The following is a 21,823-nucleotide window of genomic DNA, read 5'->3' as shown; positions in this document are numbered from 1 at the left end:
AGTGTCGGGGAGCTTGGTGCACTGCTGATGGGCTGGACTCAGACTGTGATCATAAATAAACCAATAAGTAAATGTATCACCTCAACCCGGTCTTCCAAAACAGGCTCCGCCAACTCGAGGCCCCGCCCTTCCTGGGCCCGCCTCCTTCGGCCTGCCGGGCTGGTTGGCTCTTCTTCCTCCACTTCCGGCCTCACGGACCCCCGGATGCAGGACGGTTTCCGCTGTCATGGCAGCCTGAGGTCCCCGGAGGGAGTCGGTGCGGCGGCTGCAGGCCCCTCCCTGCGGAGCCGCGGGTCGGGCGCGCGGGGATGTGACGGCGGGCCCGGTCGGCCTGCCCCAGGCGTGCGGTCCACTGCCGTGTCAGCCAGCGCCCTCAGCCCGCGGCGATGGCGGGGTCCGGCTGTGCGTGGGGCGCCGAGCCGCCGCGCTTCCTGGAGGCCTTCGGGCGGCTGTGGCAGGTACAGAGCCGCCTGGGGAGCGGCTCCTCGGCCTCCGTGTACCGGGTGCGCTGCTGTGGCACCCCGGGCTCGCCCCCCGGCGCCCTCAAGCAGTTCCTGCCTCCCGGGACTACCGGGGCCGCCGCCTCGGCTGCCGAGTACGGCTTCCGCAAAGAGAGGGCGGCTCTGGAGCAGCTGCAGGGGCACAGGAACATCGGTAATGGCCGCTGCCCTCCTTCTCGCTTGGGGTCCGGGTCCGGGTCCGAGCCAGCCTCCCCCCGGGCCTCACGTCCTGCCTAGCCGCGGCCGCAGGCCCCCTTTCCCATCTTCCGTTCACTCTAATCCGGTCCCCCGGAGTTGGTGGTCCGGTTTGTCATTGTCACATGACCTCTTAAGCGGCTACGCGCATTTGCATAGAGATACCTTTCCGTAGTGAAAGGGGACCTGCCTTTGGTAGAGGGCTACGTCTCTAGTGAACATTGTCATGCCTTTGCCGACCAGTAGAAAATGGGAACTCGTCTAGGCTGGTGAAATCAATGCTGGTAACTCACATAGGTGACAACTGGTGACATGTAGTGTGGATTTTTGAGGAAATGAGTCGATCTTACATAGGAGTCTTCCTAGAAGTGTGAAATTTAGGCAGGCTGCTTTTGATGTAGAAAGCTTGTTTCCATGACTCAGATACTCAGAAATGCATGATATACAATGATCACTGATGATCTGTGAAAATAGTCTTGCCATTTACACCATCAGAAAGCTTATAATTCGTTGTAACTTTGGTTGTAAATAATATACAATGGCTTGCTCCTTTCTGGCAAGTATAATTTATATTTAATTTGAAGAATAACCTTTTTTTTATAACACCATGTTAGGGAATTCCTTAACACTAGCATTTCTCTTTGTAGCTTGCTAAATGATGTGTCACCATAAACTTGGTATTGAAGAGAAACATTTTGCAGTCCTCAGGACTTGTTGAATTTCAAGATCATGCTACAATATCTGAAAAGTCTTAATTTCTTCTATTAATATTCATGACGTAAAATACTATTTTGGGTCAAAAAGCAATCTTCAATTTTTTAACAGTAACTTAAATTAGGACTTTTAGTTTTTTACTGGTCACTTAAATGAAAATTCACTCACCATTTAATGTTTGGTGAAACAGTTGAAGTCATTGTGCCTTGTTTAATATCTTCGAAGCTGTTGAGGATTGCCTCGTTCTATTAGAATAACCCAGTTCTCCAAGGATCTTACACATGAGGAAAAATACTGGGCATTTGCCTCCTTATCAGTTATCCTCAGTTAAGACTATCTTAAATTTTTATTATAGTTATTTACCCTGGTTTTATATATTATAGTTATATACTCTGATTTTTACAGGAATATAATTCATTTCTTTTTCTAGTGACTTTATATGGAGTCTTTACAATTCACTTCTCTCCGAATGTGCCATCACGGTGTCTGTTGCTTGAACTCCTGGATGTGAGTGTATCGGAATTGCTTTTATATTCCAGTCACCAGGGTTGTTCAATGTGGATGATACAGCATTGTGCCAGAGATGTTCTGGAAGCCCTTGCTTTTCTTCATCATGAAGGCTATGTCCATGCAGACCTCAAACCACGTAATATTTTGTGGAGTGCAGAGAATGAATGTTTTAAACTCATTGACTTTGGACTAAGCTTCAAAGAAGGTAATCAGGTAAGAAGTACCTTTTCTTTCCATTTATGTTTAAAATCTGGTGGAATAAGCCAAATATTATCAAACAGTAAGGATGAAAGAGCTGTTCTATCTAGAATAATGAATAAAAAAGGATCAAAATCAAAAAGAATTTCAGTGTTACTCTGAAAAATGGCATTTGTTTTGGTCAGGTAAGGAGTGCTAGTAGGGCATAAGAAAAGTCTGAACTCAGTACTTAGCCTACATAAAATGCTTTTTAAATTCTATGAGTATTTGGTTTATTTGTTGAGTTATAGTTCTTAATGTCTTCAGTGTTGGGGTTCTTTTTCATGGCAGAATGTATGTAGCAATTCAGGTAAATCCTTCATTTCCTGTGCCTTATCAACTCTTTGCAGTATCCCTCCTTTTTTTTTTCTTTTATCATCAGTACATGATAGGTAAGGAACCATCTGAAGACTTGTTTATAAGTGACCATACAGACACTGTACAGGTTGCCCGTGAGAATTGCCCAGTTAAAGAACACAAGAATTAGGATAACCAAGGACTAAAAACTTTTGACATTCCTTTTGGAAATGACTTACTACCTTGTTAGAAGAGATGGAAAGTGAGTTTCTTTTTTATGGATTATAATACTTACTTATCTTCTTTAGGATGTAAAGTATATTCAGACAGACGGGTATCGGGCTCCAGAAGCAGAACTTCAAAATTGCTTGGCCCAAGCTGGCCTGCAGAGTGATACAGAATGTACCTCAGCTGTTGATCTGTGGAGCCTAGGAATCATTTTACTGGAAATGTTCTCAGGAATGAAACTGAAACATACAGTCCGATCTCAGGAATGGAAGGTAAACTGCACTAGTGTTTCACTGTCTTCAATAAATTTAAAAGCATTGTATTTCATTTGTGATGATTTATGTCAGAGAATTCAGTTGCATCCTCTCCTTCATATTTTTTCTGTACTTATTCTAAGTTGAATGCCACTGCTTATACCCATACTATAATCTAATGCCATTGCAGTCTCATTGTTTCTAGCCTGGGTCCTGGCATATAATAAGCATTTAACACAATGTTCAAATGAATTTTCTCAAAGAAGCAAAAGGGACTTCCTTTGTTTAGTTACATTAGATTCTAAGGAATTAATGGAATCAGAAGTTTCTGGTAAAATTGATCATCTTTTCATAATACTTCATGGAGATAATATACTTAATTATAATTATAATATGTAATAATTAGAGATATGAGTCTCATGGACTTACTTGCCTGGGTTGGCTTTGAAACACAGTCCTCTGATCTCAGCCTCCTGAGAAGCTGGGATTACAGGCATGAGCCACCAGCACCTGGCTTGTATAGAGTTTTAGCTCTTAAACTCCTAGATTGTGATTTCTGGTGTAACAGTTCCCAGGAAAAACATGCTAATATATACCTAAAGTTTATTATTTGCCAAAAAATGCTGCCTTCACAGTATCTTTTTGCTATCTTGGCAGGGATTGAACTCAGGGCCTTGTTCTTGCTAGGTCAGCCCTCTACTATGCTCAGCTATCCTAGTAGTTTTCTTTGCATTTAGTTTGATTTTTCAGATAGCATTTAATGACCATCTCTTCCTCCCAGATAGCTAGGATTCCAGGCTTTACACAAGCTATGCTGGCCCTTTTTTACTTTTTTTTTATTTTTTTATCATTGGGACTTCCAAATGAGGCTTAAATATTCTTCTTTAGTGGTAATCCAAAAATGGGTCAATCATTTAGCTTTTTACTGTCTTTAAATTCTTTTTTTCAAATATGGGTCAATCATTTAGCTTTTTACTATCTTTAAATTCTTTTTTTCAAATATGGGTCAATCATTTAGCTTTTTACTGTCTTTAAATTCTTTTTTTCATATATGGGTCAATCATTTAGCTTTTTACTATCTTTAAATTCTTTTTTTCTTATTTTGTTCTTAATGCCCTTTTTTCATTTTTATTATAAAAATGATGTACGAGGGATGACAGTTGCATAAGTCAGATGAGTACATTTCTTTTTGAACAGTGTCACCCCTTCCTCATTTTCTCCCAGTTTTTTCCCCTCCTAATTCCTCTCCCTCCCAAGTTGTATAGTCCATTTCCAACATAGTGTCTAGTGAGTATCACTGCTGGATTAGTTCACCCTGTTCCCACAATCTTTAAATTCTTTGGACTGTATCTGCTTGTCCCACATCTCATCAGACGCAGGTAACATTCAATTTTGTGTGGACTTGGGAGGTGTGACATGTACTAATGGAGCCCTGAATATATGACTTTCTAGTTAAAACATCGTTACTTTGTTTTATCACTTCCTACAGAGGCAAATTTGCCAAACATGTATGAGCAGGGACTCTGAAATCAACTACTAGATGCATATCTTATTTGCACTCCCTGCTAAGCTACTTACTTGGGTTCATTAAGTTGTATTTTACTTTCTGTAAAGAGATGATTATGATAATATATATTTAGAGAATATCAAGATTAAAAAAGTAATGATACTGAGTTTTTACCATGATAAGTATGTAATACATTTTAGTGATAATGATGGTGTCACATATTTTACTTATGGATACAATTCTACATACAGAGTTAGCAGAAAATTCAAGGAGGAAATGTAAACCATGAACCTTTAGACTGAATAATGGGACACATACAATGTTTTAATACTTATCATTTTCTCAGTGAGTGTGGATTGCTTTTTTTGTCTGAAAAAACCAATTGAAGACTCATGATGAGGCATCAACTCTTACATTTTTTTTTCTCATTTTACACTAAACTGAATCTTAATGTTGTTACTTTGCTTTTATTCATTCATTTACCAAATGGAATTGAATAACCTAAGACAATTTTCTTCCCCTTTTTAGGCAAACAGTTCTGCTATTATTGATCATATATTTGCTAGTAAAGCAGTGGTGAATGCTGCAATTCCAGCCTATCACTTACGAGACCTTATCAAAAGGTATATTATATTACACATGCTGTTACTTGCTTTACATATACTTAATACCTGAGGGAGTTTTTCCTGAATATTTATATGTTGTTATTTCTGATATGCTTGATCATGTAGATATTTTATTTTATTTAAATAGGAGTTTTAGTTTTGATAACCTATATAAGCTAGCTTGAATATTTGCTTCTCATAAACATATGTATTTTCTTTTACAAAACTTACCTTCAGGACTGCTCCTTTGTTCATTATGAGTTCCAAAGCACATCTCTTTGTTTTTTAGTCTTGCCATGTAACCTGCAGTGGCCTTGCACTCCTGATCGTCCCGCCTCAGCTTCCCCAATGCTGGGATTACAGGCTTATTCCCCAGGCCCAGTTTTAGATGGAAAATAACTTTTTAAACAGTTTTTTACAGCCTGAACAAACAATCCATTTGATGAAAATAAGTTTTAATTAAATTTTAAATGAATACTCCATCAAACTCTGGAATGAATATTGTTTCTAATACTTGAATACATCAAAACAAGATTGTGTATTTTTAAAAATGTGTTGTCAAAGGATTGGCAGGTGTCTTATCAATATGCTCTAGAAATGAGTAAGATATTATGCCAGCAAAGAAAGAGTCAGTCTTTTCTTTACAGTTTCTTTGTGTATTGATCCTATAACTGATTAATAATCATAGGACATATAAAGTGTTAAAAAGAGGTCCAAACTTCACCTACTTTCTCTCCGTGGTAGCCTCATAGAATACCTAAACTAGTAAGTTGACGTTGGTATAATCCATAAAGTTTATTTGAATCTTACCAGTTTCACATACTGATTAGTGTATATGTTTTTCTTTTTTCTTTTTTTTCAAATATATTTGAAATTACTGTTAGTAGCAGATATTACAAGTTGCATTTTCTCATTGAAGAGATGGTAGTGTAGTGTAAACTTACATAATGAATTTTAGCCTGGAAGTCAAATCATTTAAGTCCTGTTACTGAGTTTGTTGTTTTTCTTTTGGTTTTTTCGTCCAGGTATATCAGTGTGTGTGTGTGTGTGTGTGTGTGTGTGTGTGTGTGTGTGTGTGTGTGTGTGTGTGTGTGTGTGTGTGTGTGTGTGTGTGTAATAGCTGCTCTCTCCTGTGTGTGTGTGTGTGTGTGTAATAAAAGCTTCTCTCTCCCATAATACAAATAGTGCTAAACAGCTACTGAAAAATTGTGATGAGAAGATTAAAAACAAAGTATTTTGGTGTATTTCCTTAAGATATTTTTCTGCATATTGTGTGTATATGAAAATTGAACTCTATTGACATATAAAACATAGCTACTGAACGTGCTAGTAAAACGAATGTGCTGTGTGTTGAGTCCTTAGGAAGATTGTAGCTTCTCTTGAAATCAAGCAATCAAACTGCCAACTATCCTAGATGTTTTAGCTGCATCCCATCCCAAGCTTTTAAACCCCTACTTTCTCCCCAAAATTAACCACTGTGCTGATTTCAATAATTGTAGTTTCACTACCCAAGCATGCATCCTTAAATTGTTGTTTAGTTTTTCTCTTCTAAAGAAATGTATTTATGTCTGTTTTTAAAAGATCCTTTTCTATCTCTTCCCTTTTTCCCTTTGTAATTTACCTGTTGTATAACCTGGGTTGTTGACTTAGGAAAATTTTTCCACAGGCCAAAGTTTGTTGATTGGATCAGAGTAATTTCACATATTTCCATTTAGCTCTTTTAAAATGATAGTTATATCCAAAGAGTTAGAATGTTTTTCTGGTTGTAAGCCTAAAGATGGAATTGTGTTTTTCCATTAGATGGCACATGATGTGTTTATCTGTAGTCTGAGTTACCGGCTGTTGTTACTCAGTACTGAAATGCAGTGCTTTGTAAGGATTATAGTAAGGCCGTAATCTTCAGTTATTTGTTCTTCATTTGATTAACTGAAGAGTTTTTGCTTTTCTTTTTGTATCTAGAGGTCCTTTCTTCTATCAAAATAAATACTTGATTTTTTTTTTTTTTTTGCTAATTTTTAAGCTAATGAAGTGTGATTCCTTGTCATCTTCCAAAGATGTTCATTCTCTTTTCTATAATTTAACATATCATTATAAGCTAAGGGATTTAAACATGTTTGATGTATTTCAATCCACTGCCATTATTATCCTGTTTGAAACCAGAATCATTACATCTTTTCTGAATGGAAGGACCTCTGAATGTGGGTTTTGGAAGGTATAGAGAACTTCTTTACTGTGTGTTTTTCAAGTTTTCCCAGTTCATCTTAGACATTTATACATTTAGTGGGATGTCATTTATTTATTTATTTGTTTATTTATTTATTTATTGGGGTCCAGTCGTGGGGCCTGGGTGCTGTCCCTCCCTCAGCTCTTCAGCTCAAGGCTAGCACTCTACCACTTGAGCCACAGCGCCATTTCCGGCTTTTTTCTTTTTGCTTATGTGGTGCTGAGGAAGCGAACTCAGGGCTTCAGGCATGCAAAGCAAGCGCTCTACCACTGGGCCACCTTCCCAGCCCTATAGTGGGATTTTAAAACCACTCATTGCTGCTGGTATGGCCATTATTACTAGGCCTTTTAAATGGATAGAGTTTTTACTGATATTTCCAATTGGAAGTCAAGACCACAGAGTTTTTGCTTTTATTTTTATATTTTTATTTTATATTTCTCTTTTGCACATTATAATTCCACACATGGTTCTTAAGGACAAAGGAGATGCCAGGATTCTAGAATTTTGTATTATTAATTGGCTTTATTCCATATTACACATAAAATAATCTCAAAGTAATAGTATTCTTAATACGATTGCATCAAATAATTATTTTTGCATCTAGCCATTCTCTTATTTTGAAATAATTGTAGTTCTATCATTTTATGTAGCTATTATATATTGTACATAGTCTGCTTTAATTACCTTTCGTTTAGTCTTGGTTCTGCCTGTAGCTGTATAGTTACTGTTTATTACTTAGTTCTGTCTCTACCTTTTGTACTATCCTTAATCTTCTCAAGGAAATGCTAATTTTTCTTAAGTTTTTGTTTGTTAATGATTGTGCTTGTTGTACTTGAAAGTATTTTTAGCTCCCTTTACAATTCTTTGGCATACATTTTTCTTTCCTTAAATATCTGAAGCAAGTTATTCTGTTTTCTTCTGACATTGAGTGTTGCTCAAAATTGTCTTTTCATTACAAGTCACTTGGTTTTTGTCTAAATGTAGAAACCTTTTCTTCAAAGTCTAGCAATTTTATCAAAATGTATCTTGATTTTGATAGTTTCTGTTTTCTCAGAAACATGGTATGCATTTCACTTGCAAATCATTTGTTTTGTTTGAGAAAGCTATTTCATTTCAGTTCATTTTATGAGATAGGGCCTTACTGTGTAGGCCAGGTTGTCCTTAAACTTGTTATCCATTTACCTCTCTCTACCTCTGAGCACTGGTAATACAGATACATAGAAGGTAGAAAGGAGAAACTTAAAACAACAACAGCAATAAAAACCAAAAGAAAACCTAGGCGAAAGAAAACCTTATTAATCCCAGCTACTTGAGAGGCAGATAGGAGAGTATGTATACTGGTTTGAGCTCAGTCTAAGTGAAAAGTTAGTGAGACCTTATCTCAAAGAACATGCTAGGCATGATGATTCACAAGTATATTCCAGCTGCCCAAAGATTGTGGTTTGATTTTGGCTTTGGGTAATAGACACAATACCTACTTGTAGGTGGGGATAGGAGGGAAAAACTGGGAAAGGACAAGGGAAGGAGGGGTGACATTGCCCAAAAAAAAAAATGTATTCTTTCCCTGATATTACCTGACTTATGTAACTCTAAACCCTCTGTACATCATAATAACAATACAATTTTTTTAAATCCCACAAGACTCTTTACAAAAAAATAAAGCAAAAAGCACTAGGTGTGTGGTTCAACTAGATGAGTTCTTGTCTAGCAAGTGAGTTACCTTAAGTTCATATCTTAGTACTATCAGGAGAAGAAGAAAAGAGGAGAAGAGAAGAAAGCTATGACCTAGTCAAGAAAAGTATCAGTATTAAGTATAAGAAAAAAAAATGCAATACAAGTAAAAGTGTCTAAAAAGATAAAATCCAGTGTGGTAGCAGATTCTTGTAATCCCAGCATTTAGGAGACTGAAGCAGGAGAATTAAGTCCAAGCCAGCCTGGGTTACATAGTTACCCTGCCTCAAAAACTTAAGAGTTCAGGATGTAACTCAGCGGTAGAGCACAGGCCTAATTTGAGCAAGGCCTTGGACCTGACCCCTAGAACCACATCCTTTCATTTCCAATCTTATTTTGTGAAATCCTTTTTGGTTTCTAATTATTTTTATTTTTTATTAACATTTTATTCACCCTCGTAAATTTTCTAATTCTTAATTAATGAGTCTGGGGGATTTTCTAATTTGAGTTTATGTTGTTGTCTCAAATATTCTTTTAAAAAAATCTTTTATTTTGAAATCGTTTATGATGGCCATCTCTGTTCATTTATAAATTTTTAGCAAGCAAGTCATTGAGATATTTTGTGATTTTTTTTTTGTTGTTTTAATCTTTTTCTGTTACTTTATCTGAAACTTAGACGTGGTCAAATTAGTTTAGTTTTTCTAGTTTTACACTCTTGTTGTTTTTATGTATTGTTAAAAAAAAAAAACTAGGCATGATAGGACATGGCTTGTAATCCCAGTATTGAAGAGGGAGGATCTCAAATCTGAGACTAGCTTGCAAAACTCTCTCACAAAGCAAAATAAAACTTTCCCTTCCTAAGCACCCCCGCCTCACCCCCCAGACCTGGCATTTTGTTCTCTTTGGTTTTGTTTTTTTCCTCAACTTGGATTCTGTTCCCAAGATTTTTTCTCACTGGTGGGATTTTGCCTTGGGTGAATACTCTGACAGACTAGTTTGAAGAGGACTACTGCCTCGATTACGCCAACTTCTGTAAATTTTAGAAGATCCCTTTTATTCACCTGGTTTTAAAATGGATAAGCCCTTGTAATATTAGCTGTTTTTCTTCATAGTAGTCTGCTGTGCTTTCAAGAGTTATCTGTTGGCTATTTTGGATTATTTTACATGGTTTGTTAGGTATACTCTTGTTTTTCTCAGCGCTTTTTTTGTTTTTGTTTTTCCTGTCCGGGGGCTTCAACTCAGGGCCTGAGCACTGTCCCTGAGCCTGTCTGTGCTCAAGGCTAGAGCTCTACCACTTGAGCCACAGTGCTACTTCTGACTTTTTCTGCTTATGTGGTACTGAGGAATCGAACCCAGGGCTTTATGCATGCAAGGCAAGCACTCTACCACTAAGCCACATTCCCAGCCCTTCTCGGTTTTCTTACCTATAGATTCTGAAACATGCAAGCCCTACTGCCATTGATGTATTTTGTTCTTATAGTTTTGCTCTTGATGTTATCTGTGTTTGGTTTTACATCTAGTTGCTTTATAATTAAGGGAAATTGTCACAATTCAGTTTTCCTACCACTTGCTTTTCTTTTTACTCATTGGTGCACGCGCGCTGTGTGTGTGTGTGTGTGTGTGTGTGTGTGTGTGTGTCTGTGTCTTTGTCTGTCTGTCTGTCTGTCTGTCTGACTGTCGTGGGGTTTGAACTCTGGGCCTGGGTGCTGTCCCTCCGCTCTACAGCTCAAGGTGAGCACTCTACCACTTGAGCCACAGTACCACTTCCAGTTTTCTGGTGGTTAATTGGAGATAAGAGTCTTATGGACTTTACTTCCTGGGCTGGCTTTGAACCACGATCCCCGGATCTCAGCCTCCTGAATAGCTAGGATTATAGGCATGAGCTACTGGTGCCCAGCTATTTACTCATTTTTTAAATAATATTTCTTAAATTTAACTATCACTCCAAATCTTTGTCTAGATGTTTGTGTGTGTGTGTGTGTGTGCGCGCATGTGTGTGTGTGTCTTGAATTCAGGCCTGGGCGCTGTCCCTGAGTTGTTTTCTTTGTTGTTGTTTTTGTTGTTGTTGTTAACTCAAAGCTAGCATTCTACACTTGAGCCACATGTGGTTCCACACTTGTGGCTTTTTTGTTGTTTAACTGAAGATAAGAGTCTCATGAACTTTCCTGTTCATACTGGTTTTGAACTGTGATCCTCAGATCTCAGATTCCTGAGTAGCTAACGTAACAGGCATAAACCACCAGTGCCCAGCTTGTCTGCCTTTTTTGGATCACTTTTTAATGTATCACTAATTCAAAAACATTGCCAGGAGCCAGTAGTTTGTTGACATGGGCATCTTGCTATATTTATTTGGCATGGCCTTGAACCATGATGCTCCTCCCATCTCTGCTTCTAGAATAGCTGGAATCACAGTATGAGCCACTGCATCTGGCCCATGTTTATTTTGTTTATAGTGAATGGTTCAGTAACCTATGTTAATAGTTAATGCAATGATGAACACAGAGAGTTTTATCTTTACTAATTGCATTTTCAGACTATTTGACAGTAATTCTAAAGGTACTTTTTCTCTGTTTTAGCATGCTTCATGATGATCCAAGCAGAAGGATTCCTGCTGAAATGGCATTGTGCAGTCCATTCTTTAGCATTCCTTTTGGTAAGTTGTGTATGTCTTACTACTTTTCCTGGTCATTTGCTATCTTAGAAATTATATTCCAAGGCCCTTTTGTTTGATATTTATAATTTTATCTGGGAGGGTTTGCATTTAACCATATTATAATGACTTTTAATAGCCCCTCATATTGAAGATCTGGTGATGCTCCCTACTCCAGTGCTAAGATTGCTGAATGTGCTGGATGATGATTATCTTGAAAATGAAGAGGAATATGAAGGTCAGTGCTTCCTAATTATATTTTAGTGTGTTTTTCTTAATTACTCTAGAACATATGGATGTACTCTAACATTCTTTTGTTTTATCTAATTTATAGGAAAGTTAAATGAGGTCAGTGAGTGATATATGTGTATTCATGCCTGTGGGTATGGGTACCAGTACCAGGGCTTGAATTCAGGTCCTTAAGCTCTTGCTCAGCTTTCTTGCTCCTGGCTGGCCTGTACCAGTTGAACCATACTTTCAGCTCAGCTTTTACTGGCTCATTGGAGATGAGGTCTTCTAGAGTTTCTACTGGGTTGGCTTCAAATTGTAAGCCTCTAGGTCTCAGTCCCCTTAATAGCTAGGATTACAGGCAAGACACTAGCGCCTGACTCTAAAACACTGTTTGATTCATAAAATCCTTTTAAATCTTGTACATCTCATTTTACCAAACAAAGAAGACATAATCTCCCCAGCAATTTCTATCTCTTTGGTTTGTCTTTTCTAGCCGTTTGCTGTGCTTTTCTATTTGTTCCTTTAGCTTTGTATTTTTAACAACTCATTTATTTATCCAAGACATATTGCTATGTGTCATCATGGGATTGTTTCCTGTTTTTAGCACAAGAAAGGCATAATTACAGTTGTGATAATATAGAGAGTGGTAATCTAAGGGGCAGAGAGAATAGGAACTAAACCTGATCTGAGTGATCAGTAGGGGCTTTGCTGCATAGGGTATAATGTGAGCCCAGAAATTAGTTGTTTAGCTAAAATTTGAGAGATTAGGGAGGAAATAAAAGAACATGGAGACAGTGCAGCATGTTCAGAGAACAGCAAGTTGGTATAACTATATCTTATGGTATCTGTTGGAAAGCAATTGGTTAAAGCCAATGAGGTAGTCAAGGTATACATGTAATTTACAGACTTGATCGCTATTTTAAGAATTTGGATTTTATGCCAAGAGATAGTAAAGGTGAAATATAGCCTATATGAAAGAAAATATGCCACTACACCAGCACTTGATAATGTTTATTTTAGGGAGAAGGGCTACCAATTAAACTGTAGGGTTTATCACCCCTCACATTGATATGAAGAGGACATCTGATATAGGATACAGGAAAGCAGATACTCTCTCTCATGCATCACTGGAGAAATAATTTAGATGAAGTTACTAATTCATGTTAGTTTTGACCCAGCAGTTTATTAGTATCAACTGAGAAATATGCACGTTAAGTGTATACACAATATTGTTTTTTCTTTATCTTTTTTGCTGGTCCTGGTGTTTGAACTTGGGGCCTGGGTACTCCCTAGTATACTATTTGATGGTTTAAAGTTTTGAGTAATGGGAAGTGACTCTGACTCAAGTGGTAGAGTGCTGCTAGCCTTGAGCTGAGGAGCTCAGAAGACAGCCCAAGCCCAGAGTTCAAGCCCTACGACTGACAAAAAAAAATTTTTTGAGTAATGAATTATTGGTTATATCTGAGCAGTTCCTATTGTATGTTTTAATAAGCAGATGTTGTAGAAGATGTGAAAGAAGAATGTCAGAAATATGGACCAGTGGTATCTCTGCTTGTTCCAAAGGAAAATCCTGGCAGAGGACAAGTAAGTGATTATTTTAGATAGAGGTTATTACGACGTGTCTGGTAGGAAATTGTACACAAACATTTTGCTGAGAATAGAGAATTTCATGTTGTGGATGATTTTTATTTTTCCTAAAATTCTACAGTATGTTTGCTCTGTCAGTCACTTAATACTTATTTTTGTTGTTGTTGTTTTAAAGAATTCATTTATTTTTGAACCATTGTAAAATAATGTCACTCATTAAAACATTAGTTAATTTAGGTCAGGTTCAGCTAGAGAAATATTCAGTTTATTCAAACTAGAATAGAAAACCAAAACCAATTGGGTTAGTTTCGTGTGTGTGTGTGTGTGTGTGTGTGTGTGTGTGTGTGTGTGTGTGTGTGTGTGTGAGAGAGAGAGAGAGAGAGAGAGAGAGAGAGAGATTTATTGATTTATTGATTGATTACTGTGGCTTGAACTCTTGGCTTCATGCTCTCAGTTGTTTTTTTTCTGCCATGGCTGGCACTTCACCACTTGAGCCTCACCAAGATTTGATGGTTAATCAGATAAGAATCTCTCAGATTTGTCTGCCCAGGCTGGCTCCAGACCTTGATCTTATATCTTAATTTCTTGAGTAGCTACGTTGTGAGCCTATGATCACCTAGCAATAATTAAAGAAAGGATATGTGCTCGATTCAGTACCACAGGACCTGAATTTTAGTCTCAATGTGACTAGGGTTTGATGATCCTCACTCTCATCTACAAAATGTAATGGACTGAAATATAATTGTAGCATTTTCATTAAATAACTGCAATTCTAAATTATATAAGGAAGAGCTCAAAATCTTATGTCTAGTACTTTTATTTTTTGAGAAACAGAATATTGTGTGTTTCAGCTTTTGTAGTCTTACCGTCATTAATATTTCAGTCTCATAAGTCTTTGTTGACAGTGCTGCTCTGTATAAGTTGATTAGCAGCCTATCCCTCCTTTTTGCCCACTAAATTCTTCTCCCATGCCCACTTGTGATAACCAAAAAATACGGGGCAATGCAAAATTCTCAGCTCTATTATAGTCTTAGCCCAACTGTGGCTTATATGGTCCTTCATCTACCAAAACATGGTTGCATGGCACATGGCTCGGCTGCAAAACAATCACTTTGGAAATGATATGACTTCACCCTCTTTATCTTCTTTTAGGTCTTTGTTGAGTATGCAAATGCTGGTGATTCCAAAGCTGCTCAGAAGTTGCTGACTGGAAGGATGTTTGATGGGAAGTTTGTTGTGGCTACATTCTACCCGCTGAGTGCCTACAAGAGGGGATATCTGTATCAAACCTTGCTTTAATCAGTAACCTAAGACTTTCCTGTTTCTCCTCTTCCATTTCCTGGATTATTGTATTCTACACCTGAATGCAGGAGCATCCCTTTGCAATTTTAAGAGGGGGTACTTGTACATTTATTTAATCCTTCCAGTGTGCAGCCAGTGTCAAAGCAGTGACTGCATTGCAAACGTTTGGCACTGAGTAGGACAAGACCTTTCAGCTATCCATGGAGGGGTTCTAGAGCATCCATGTGAGAAACCTCTTCTCGTGCAGTAGGGCAGGTGCTGCTCTTCATTATGTAACCTAAAGAGTTATTAATTATTTCATATGATCATGAAGCAAGGATCAGTTAGATATCATAGTGAATATTAAATTCATTAGGGTTGGTGACATCACAGATTATTCCTTTATGTTGTCAGGTGGTCTTATTGTTGATATCCATAGCTGGCACTGAATGCTCCCAATAATGTTAAGTAATTGTCAAGCAGCAGTTACCCACTGTGTTCCTAACACTGAGTTATGAATTTTTTTAAGGGAGTACTGTAGTACTTAATATTCCTTTAAAGAAACTGCAGTGAGCCTATCAACATTTTTTAAATTATTATTAAGGCTTTTTAAATAGAAAGCTGATGCTTGATCTTGCACAATTTTTATGTCTAGTATGTATGCTTGAGTGGGTATGCAAGTGTGAAAGATTAGAGAAAATTTGAGTCAGTGTTGTTTATAGTGTGAATCTTGTGAGCTAATACAGTCTACACCCATCTCCTTCCTACCCGTTCCATAGCTATAATATTTAGAATATTGGTGTTTTTTTTTTCCTTTGATGGTTGGTCTGACTGATAGAATGTAAATGACAAAATAGTTCATTCCTAAGAGACTTCAAATAAATTGGAGTCTAGACCAGGGTTATATTGAAACTCTTTAAGTAATTGAAAAAAAAACAAAAAGTGGTACATATAAATTACTCTATCCTTCAGTCTAGTCTCTGGATTGGCTTATCTATTTTTGTCTTGAATCTTCTGTAATTGTAAGATCTCTCAAGATATGATTCTACTTACTCTGATAAAAAAAATTGCAGTGTGGATTAAAAAGGAAATTGGATGGACAGTGAAGGGAAAAGAAAAAAATGCAAAGTGGATAATTAAGGATCCTATTTTTCTTCTATTCTGCCTCTTATCTGCCTCCCCTGTACTCTTGTTTTCTCCTCCAATGCTTTGCCTCTGTCATTAGCTGAAGAAACAGTAGAGGAACAGCATCCCAGGTCATCTGCCTTTGACTGTAGGAAGTAAAGAAAGGTACAGATATAATAAGGTAGGATAGAAAGAAAGAAGAAAAACTGGGTTAAAGGATTCATAACAATAAATGTGTTCCTGAATAGACAATGCCAGTATAGTGTGTGAAGGCACAGGTTTTAATCAACTTCATTAAGTACTTTTTAAGAATTATAATTGCGGATTTTTTTCAGTTTATGGTAAACTGCCTTTAAAGATATATAAAATTAGGAATCCTTTATGAAGCACTGATTATACAAAAAATACGGTAAGTTGTATACAGTTCACAATCAATCATGATTTTTTTCCTGTTTCCTTACCTGAATGAAAATTTGCTGCTGAAAGCTTACTCATGTAGTCTTCCCTTGCATGTATCATGCAAGTTACTGAGTCTTAATTTTAATTTTCGAGAATTGTTTTACCATGTTCAAACAATCACTGACATTTAGTTGTAGTAATCAAATTATTCAGGATTCTCCTTTAGTATTTATTATGAAGCCAAATTTGATATAAGGGGGCTGATTTGTGAATTAGCAAAAGATCTTGTTGCAATGTTCTCAATATGAGCCCTTAGAAGAACCATTATTTTTTATTTTGGCCCTTTCAGGAGTGGATTTGGTTGGTTGACTTTCAAGTCAGAATCAGAGGACATAAATAGAACTGGTACTGTGAAGACCTGAGGTTTTCTAAAACATCAGTGTTTGTATGGCTAGCTATTTCTACAGTAACTAGCAAGAAGAGTTCCTTCCTTATAGACCTACTGATGAACACAGTACAAATAAATTTCTTTTGAGGGCAAGTATTTTAGGTTAACACATGTACTTCTTTCCCCTACCCTTAACCAAGAAGAGAAATCTTTACAAAGAAATTGCAGGTAGGCTTTTAAGCTTAGTAGTGTAGTATGCTGCTAACATTAATGCTGCACCTACGGTATTCTTTGACCACCTTACTGTGGATGTACTCATACCTACTGTAGTGTTTAACACTGTAGAATTTATTACAGAAGATGCTAACTAGAGAGGTGAGAGAATAATTGATGGGCCTAAATAACCATGCATTGAATTAACTTTTATAGTAAATCCACAGAATTGAGGAAAGTTGCTTACTATGATTTAAGTCATTTGATAGCTTTTAGCCCATTCTACCAAAGATGTTATTTGCAGATTCCCTCCCACCCTCCTCTAATATTATAAGAAGTTTCATCTTAATATCTTTCCTAAACTGGAACCAAATATAAAAAGATACAATCTTCATGATTCGCTTAGTATGAAATGTATGCACAGGAATTTTGATTCTTTGAAATGATTGAAGACCTAGAAATTTTCTTATTGAGATACAGGGTAAAGAGGTAAGTGTTCTTATCTCTTCACCCCTAATCTTTGGGGCAAATTTTATCTCAGGTGATTTTTCTTTCTGTGCTTCCTTCCCTCTGGCCTTCTCAGTTTCTTCCTTATTGTTCATGGCAGTGCATGGCACATGATGCCCCAGGAAAAGCATAGTAAGTGATTATTTTAGAGGAACATGGGTTCTTGAAAAGCATAATTGGAAGAGATAGCAAAACTGTATAGTTAGAGGAGAAAGGAAATGAATTGTACTAGCTAAAAGTAAGTGCTGACTACATTTTAAAATAATTGAAGAAAAATACTGTCCTTGCAATAAGTGATCTCGTTTATGAACACTGGATGTCTTCCTGGCTTTTGTGGCCAACAGAGCATCTCTCTTTAGAGACATTCCCTTTCCAGTACCTTGAGCCAAAACTATGGCTATAAAAGAACAAAAGCCACAAATACAGTTTTACTCATCCTGTTCTTCATTTTAATTTAGAGGTGTGTAACTTTCTCTTGGTACCCAATGCTGAAGAGTTTTGAGATAGGTTGTTAACCTGCTAGTAACAGTGCTGCCATGTAGAAGAAGTTGAAGAACAAGTATAGGCATAAATCTTATTTCTGTTCCTACACTGGACTTTGTTCTGGTAAGAGGATCAGAATTAAAGGCAGAATTAAAAAAAAAAAAACCTTTTTAGATGCTATTTCATAGCTCTTTTTTTTAGTTCATTGACCAAATGCAGGTTACTCATTTTGGCATCATTTTGTCTTAGGTCTTACTTTCTGACTTCCTAAATTGGGTGTATCTTACCTAATTCTTCTATCAGCTGTACTTCTCAGTGTGGCTTTCTTTTATGATTAATGAAAATCGCCACAATAACTGATAGTAATTCTAACAAGAGGGTTAGGGAGTTAAGACACTCAGAAAAATACATTTTACCGAGGTGTATACAAGAGTACATACTAGGTGGCTTTATTCAGATTAGGGTACAGATGGGATCACATCACAATATTTAGTCTGATGTGTGCGTAAAGATTTGAGCAAGTGCCTTTTGTTTCCTGGAAAATTAAAACTCATTTGGGTGAAATCTCCCAAGTGGTAATTAAACCTCTGCCTTTTTCTCAGAATAAAGCTATTGAGTCACATAATATAACATACAAAAGTCCAAAATTTCCTTAGACTATTCATATTTGATTTTATTCCAATATAATATATGTTAGAAAAGTTCAGTTATCTAGTAAATCTAATTCTCCCTTGGATGTTCCCTTTTTGAAATGAGGTCCCTTTCTCAAATCTTAACACTCTCATTGTCTAATATAATTTATTTTTGTCAAACATAGTCACATATAGACCAGTTCTTATTCACAATTAGCCCAAAAGAATTTCCATTTCTTTTCAAGGTGCTTTGTAAATCACCTTTATTTTGAGATGGTAATTTTTCAAGTTACTGTTATTAACTTTCTCAATGGATATACAAACATTGTGTCTCCATTTTATGAAGGTTACCAGATTACCAGTCTCCTTTGGTACATTCATATTTTATGTCTTTAGAATACCCAGAATTTTAAAGATTTGTTTTAATTCTTTACTCACTATGTTTATCTTGCTTTTATCCTAGCCATCTCTCCCAAGTGTTTTTCACTGTTTTAAATTATATGATAACTGATGGATTTATACTATAGCAAATACTGTGGACATTTAGGAAGGCAAACAACATTAATTATTTTTTTCTGTAATTTTATAGGAAAAAATGGTCTGTCAAAAATATAAAGTAAGCATTTAGGAAACTATATTTTATAAATGATCATGAAAGTGATTGCATTTTATTCATTTGTCATGAAAGTGATTGCATTTTATTCATCTACAGCTCAGCACTTTTTTAATTCTTTGTACTACATATGAGGATTATTATTTTAAGTTGGCATAGTTTGTGCCTTTTAGAATTATCATAAACATGAGTTACATTTATGGCACCATGCATACTGGAAATCAGGGGAACTTTCCCAATAATTGCCTGAGTATTACCATTAAATTGGGTAGCTGCCACAATAACATGGAGAAAATTGATGGCTCTTTGTAATGCTGTGTATATGAATTAAACATTTTAAAGGCAAAGAAAAGCACTCTTACTTACCTTATATGACCATTAATCTTTGTTTTGTAAAAGAACTAATTTTGTTTTACTACTTTATATAATGAAAATAAGTCATTCACAGGGGAAAAAAAACTGGAACTGTTCCTTTTTATTTTTTCTTTTCATTTTAGGAAAGTCTTACATAAAAACCAGAGCTACTTGCTTCTATAAACTATTGATTATCAGAATTGCTTTTAGTCACTTTTTTTAAAATCCCACATTTGAAATGCCTTGTCTCAAAATCTCCCCTCAATAATATTCATGATATCAGGACATTGAGTATGTAAAAGCAAATGTAGTGAGGTATTCTAAAGCATGCGTATATTGACTAATCTCTATAATTATTTGAATTATCTATATCTGAATTATTTATTAGGATGGGTTGTCAGAAGACTGATAAATTTAATAGTAAAGAGAAGAAAGATTATAAAAATAGAGAGATGAAGGAAGAAAATGGCTCTTACTGCTATTAGTAATCTTCCATATAGTTAATCATCTAAAAATGATATTTATTTTTTAAAAATCCAGACTTGATAGCTGTAGCATAAAAACATTGCCTTTTCTACACATTCCTCATTTCCCCCAGAAAATTATTAGAGTTTATGAAACCAGTATAAATACTCATATTCAATGTGTCTTAATTTTTTAAAAGTAAATATTTAAATCCCAGCTTTTTTGTATTTGGTGTACACTACCATCCATGTGCATCAAGGATAGAAAGAAATGGGATCAGCTGTCTTGTATGTGTTTCCTTTTGCTCACTGGATACAGTGGGTGACATTTGTATGCACGAGCTGCACAGTTACAGCACCTTATGGAACTTAGTAATGTTTATTTATTATAGTAAAAGAAAGTTTCATTTTGTAGATTACTTACTTTGCAGAAGTACAAACCTGTCATATCTTTCATATCTTTTCCAGAAGGATTTACTCTTTCAATCTGACTTCATTTCTGAAAAATCTTAAGTAATTTAACATTCCTTAATAATCCTTTGGACAGTGTCAAATCTGAGGTAGAAGGAATTTTTCCCTAAAAAGGGCTCCATTTTTCCTGTCTTTTAATCACTCTTGCAAATCTGATTATGATTCATAAAGCTTAAGTTTATGACCTCCTATGTCAGCACTGGAGTAGTTATTGGTCGTGAATATTAAAACATTGCTACTATTTTCCCTTGAAAACATGGGATTGCTGTTTTTGATAAGAAGATACGGTTAAAAATGTGAAAGATCACTTAAACCAAAGCCAGTTAAGAGGAGTATTCTCTCCTGTTGGTTTACCTTCACCTCAGAACTACAAGAATATCACAATATACAACGAATAGCTGTCTGTAACATTTCTACCAGTTGTGTCAATAGCATATTGGTCTTGACATTTCTTGGCACTGTGGTTCTCTGTTTTTTGTGATGTCTTAATTTGTAAGTTAGTTTTTTGTTTGTTTGTTTAACTAAATGGGACTATAAATGTAGATAGATGTGTGTCAGTACCAAGAAGTTCTTTTCTCAAATCCCTAAATTTCTGATTTCCATTAAGTCTAGTATTTCTTTTTTCTTCTGAGTAGCAAAGGACTTTTATTTTCAGTTTTCCTATAGACCTATAAAATATGAATACTGTGTTTCAATGGACTTATTGCGTACTTTTTGCTGAAATTTTTTTCTGTAAACACAATTGCCTTGTTCAGTTTTGTTGTAAACTGACTTAAGATGCACTGTTGATATGCTTTCCAGTGAGTGTTTGATAAGAGTGATAAAATAAAGCTTAAAGATAAAGGAATTGCTTTTTTTTATTTCAAATATTTCTAACAATGTATTCAAGTTGTAATAATAGGTAAGTATATTTATTTTATTAATTTTTACTAAAAACTAACATTAAAAATTTCTTCCAGGGCTGGGAAGGTGGCTCAGTGGTAGAACGCTTGCCTTGCATGCATGAGGCCTTGGGTTTGATTCCTCAGCACCACATAAGCAAAAAAAAAAGCCGGAAGTGGCGCTGTGGCTCAAGTGGTGGAGCACTAGCCTTGAGCTGAAGAGCTGAGGGACAGCGCCCAGGCCCAGAGTTCAGGCCCCACGACCGGACCAAAAAAAAAAAAAAAAAAAATTTCTTCCATACTTTAAACTGCATTTCTATATGATTTTTCATTTATTGAAGGAGCAAATCAAATAGACAATACTGAAATGCAATTTTTTATTTTGGAAAATTATAGAAGTTGCCTGGTTTAAGAAGATTGACAGTTGGAAGATTTGAATTGTAATCTTGGCATCTTTTATCAAGTTGGATAGCTTTAATTTACTGACCTAATTTTGACTGAAGCTATGTTTTTATATAGCAACTGTGAACCAACTGACATAGCAGGTGCACTAATAATAACGGACAGCTGTCAGTTACAAAGTGTCAGCCCAGGTGGTGGCC

General features: G+C 36.3%; 1 protein-coding gene across 1 annotated transcript; it reads left to right on the top strand.

Moving 5' to 3' along the window:
• Positions 1-175: 175 nt before the first annotated feature.
• Positions 176-21,187, top strand: Uhmk1 (U2AF homology motif kinase 1). Its single transcript, XM_042674376.1, has 8 exons — positions 176-654; positions 1,840-2,132; positions 2,762-2,953; positions 4,971-5,065; positions 11,519-11,595; positions 11,732-11,830; positions 13,319-13,407; positions 14,563-21,187. Exons 1-8 carry the CDS (start codon positions 387-389, stop codon positions 14,707-14,709), a joined length of 1,260 nt encoding a protein of 419 aa, XP_042530310.1. The 5' UTR covers positions 176-386; the 3' UTR covers positions 14,710-21,187.
• Positions 21,188-21,823: the final 636 nt, after the last annotated feature.

The sequence above is a fragment of the Dipodomys spectabilis genome, unplaced genomic scaffold (genome assembly GCF_019054845.1).
Source record: "Dipodomys spectabilis isolate Male_0828 unplaced genomic scaffold, ASM1905484v1 ptg000019l, whole genome shotgun sequence".
Classification (NCBI taxonomy): Eukaryota; Metazoa; Chordata; class Mammalia; order Rodentia; family Heteromyidae; genus Dipodomys; species Dipodomys spectabilis.
This window is presented reverse-complemented; position numbering and strand designations above follow the sequence as displayed.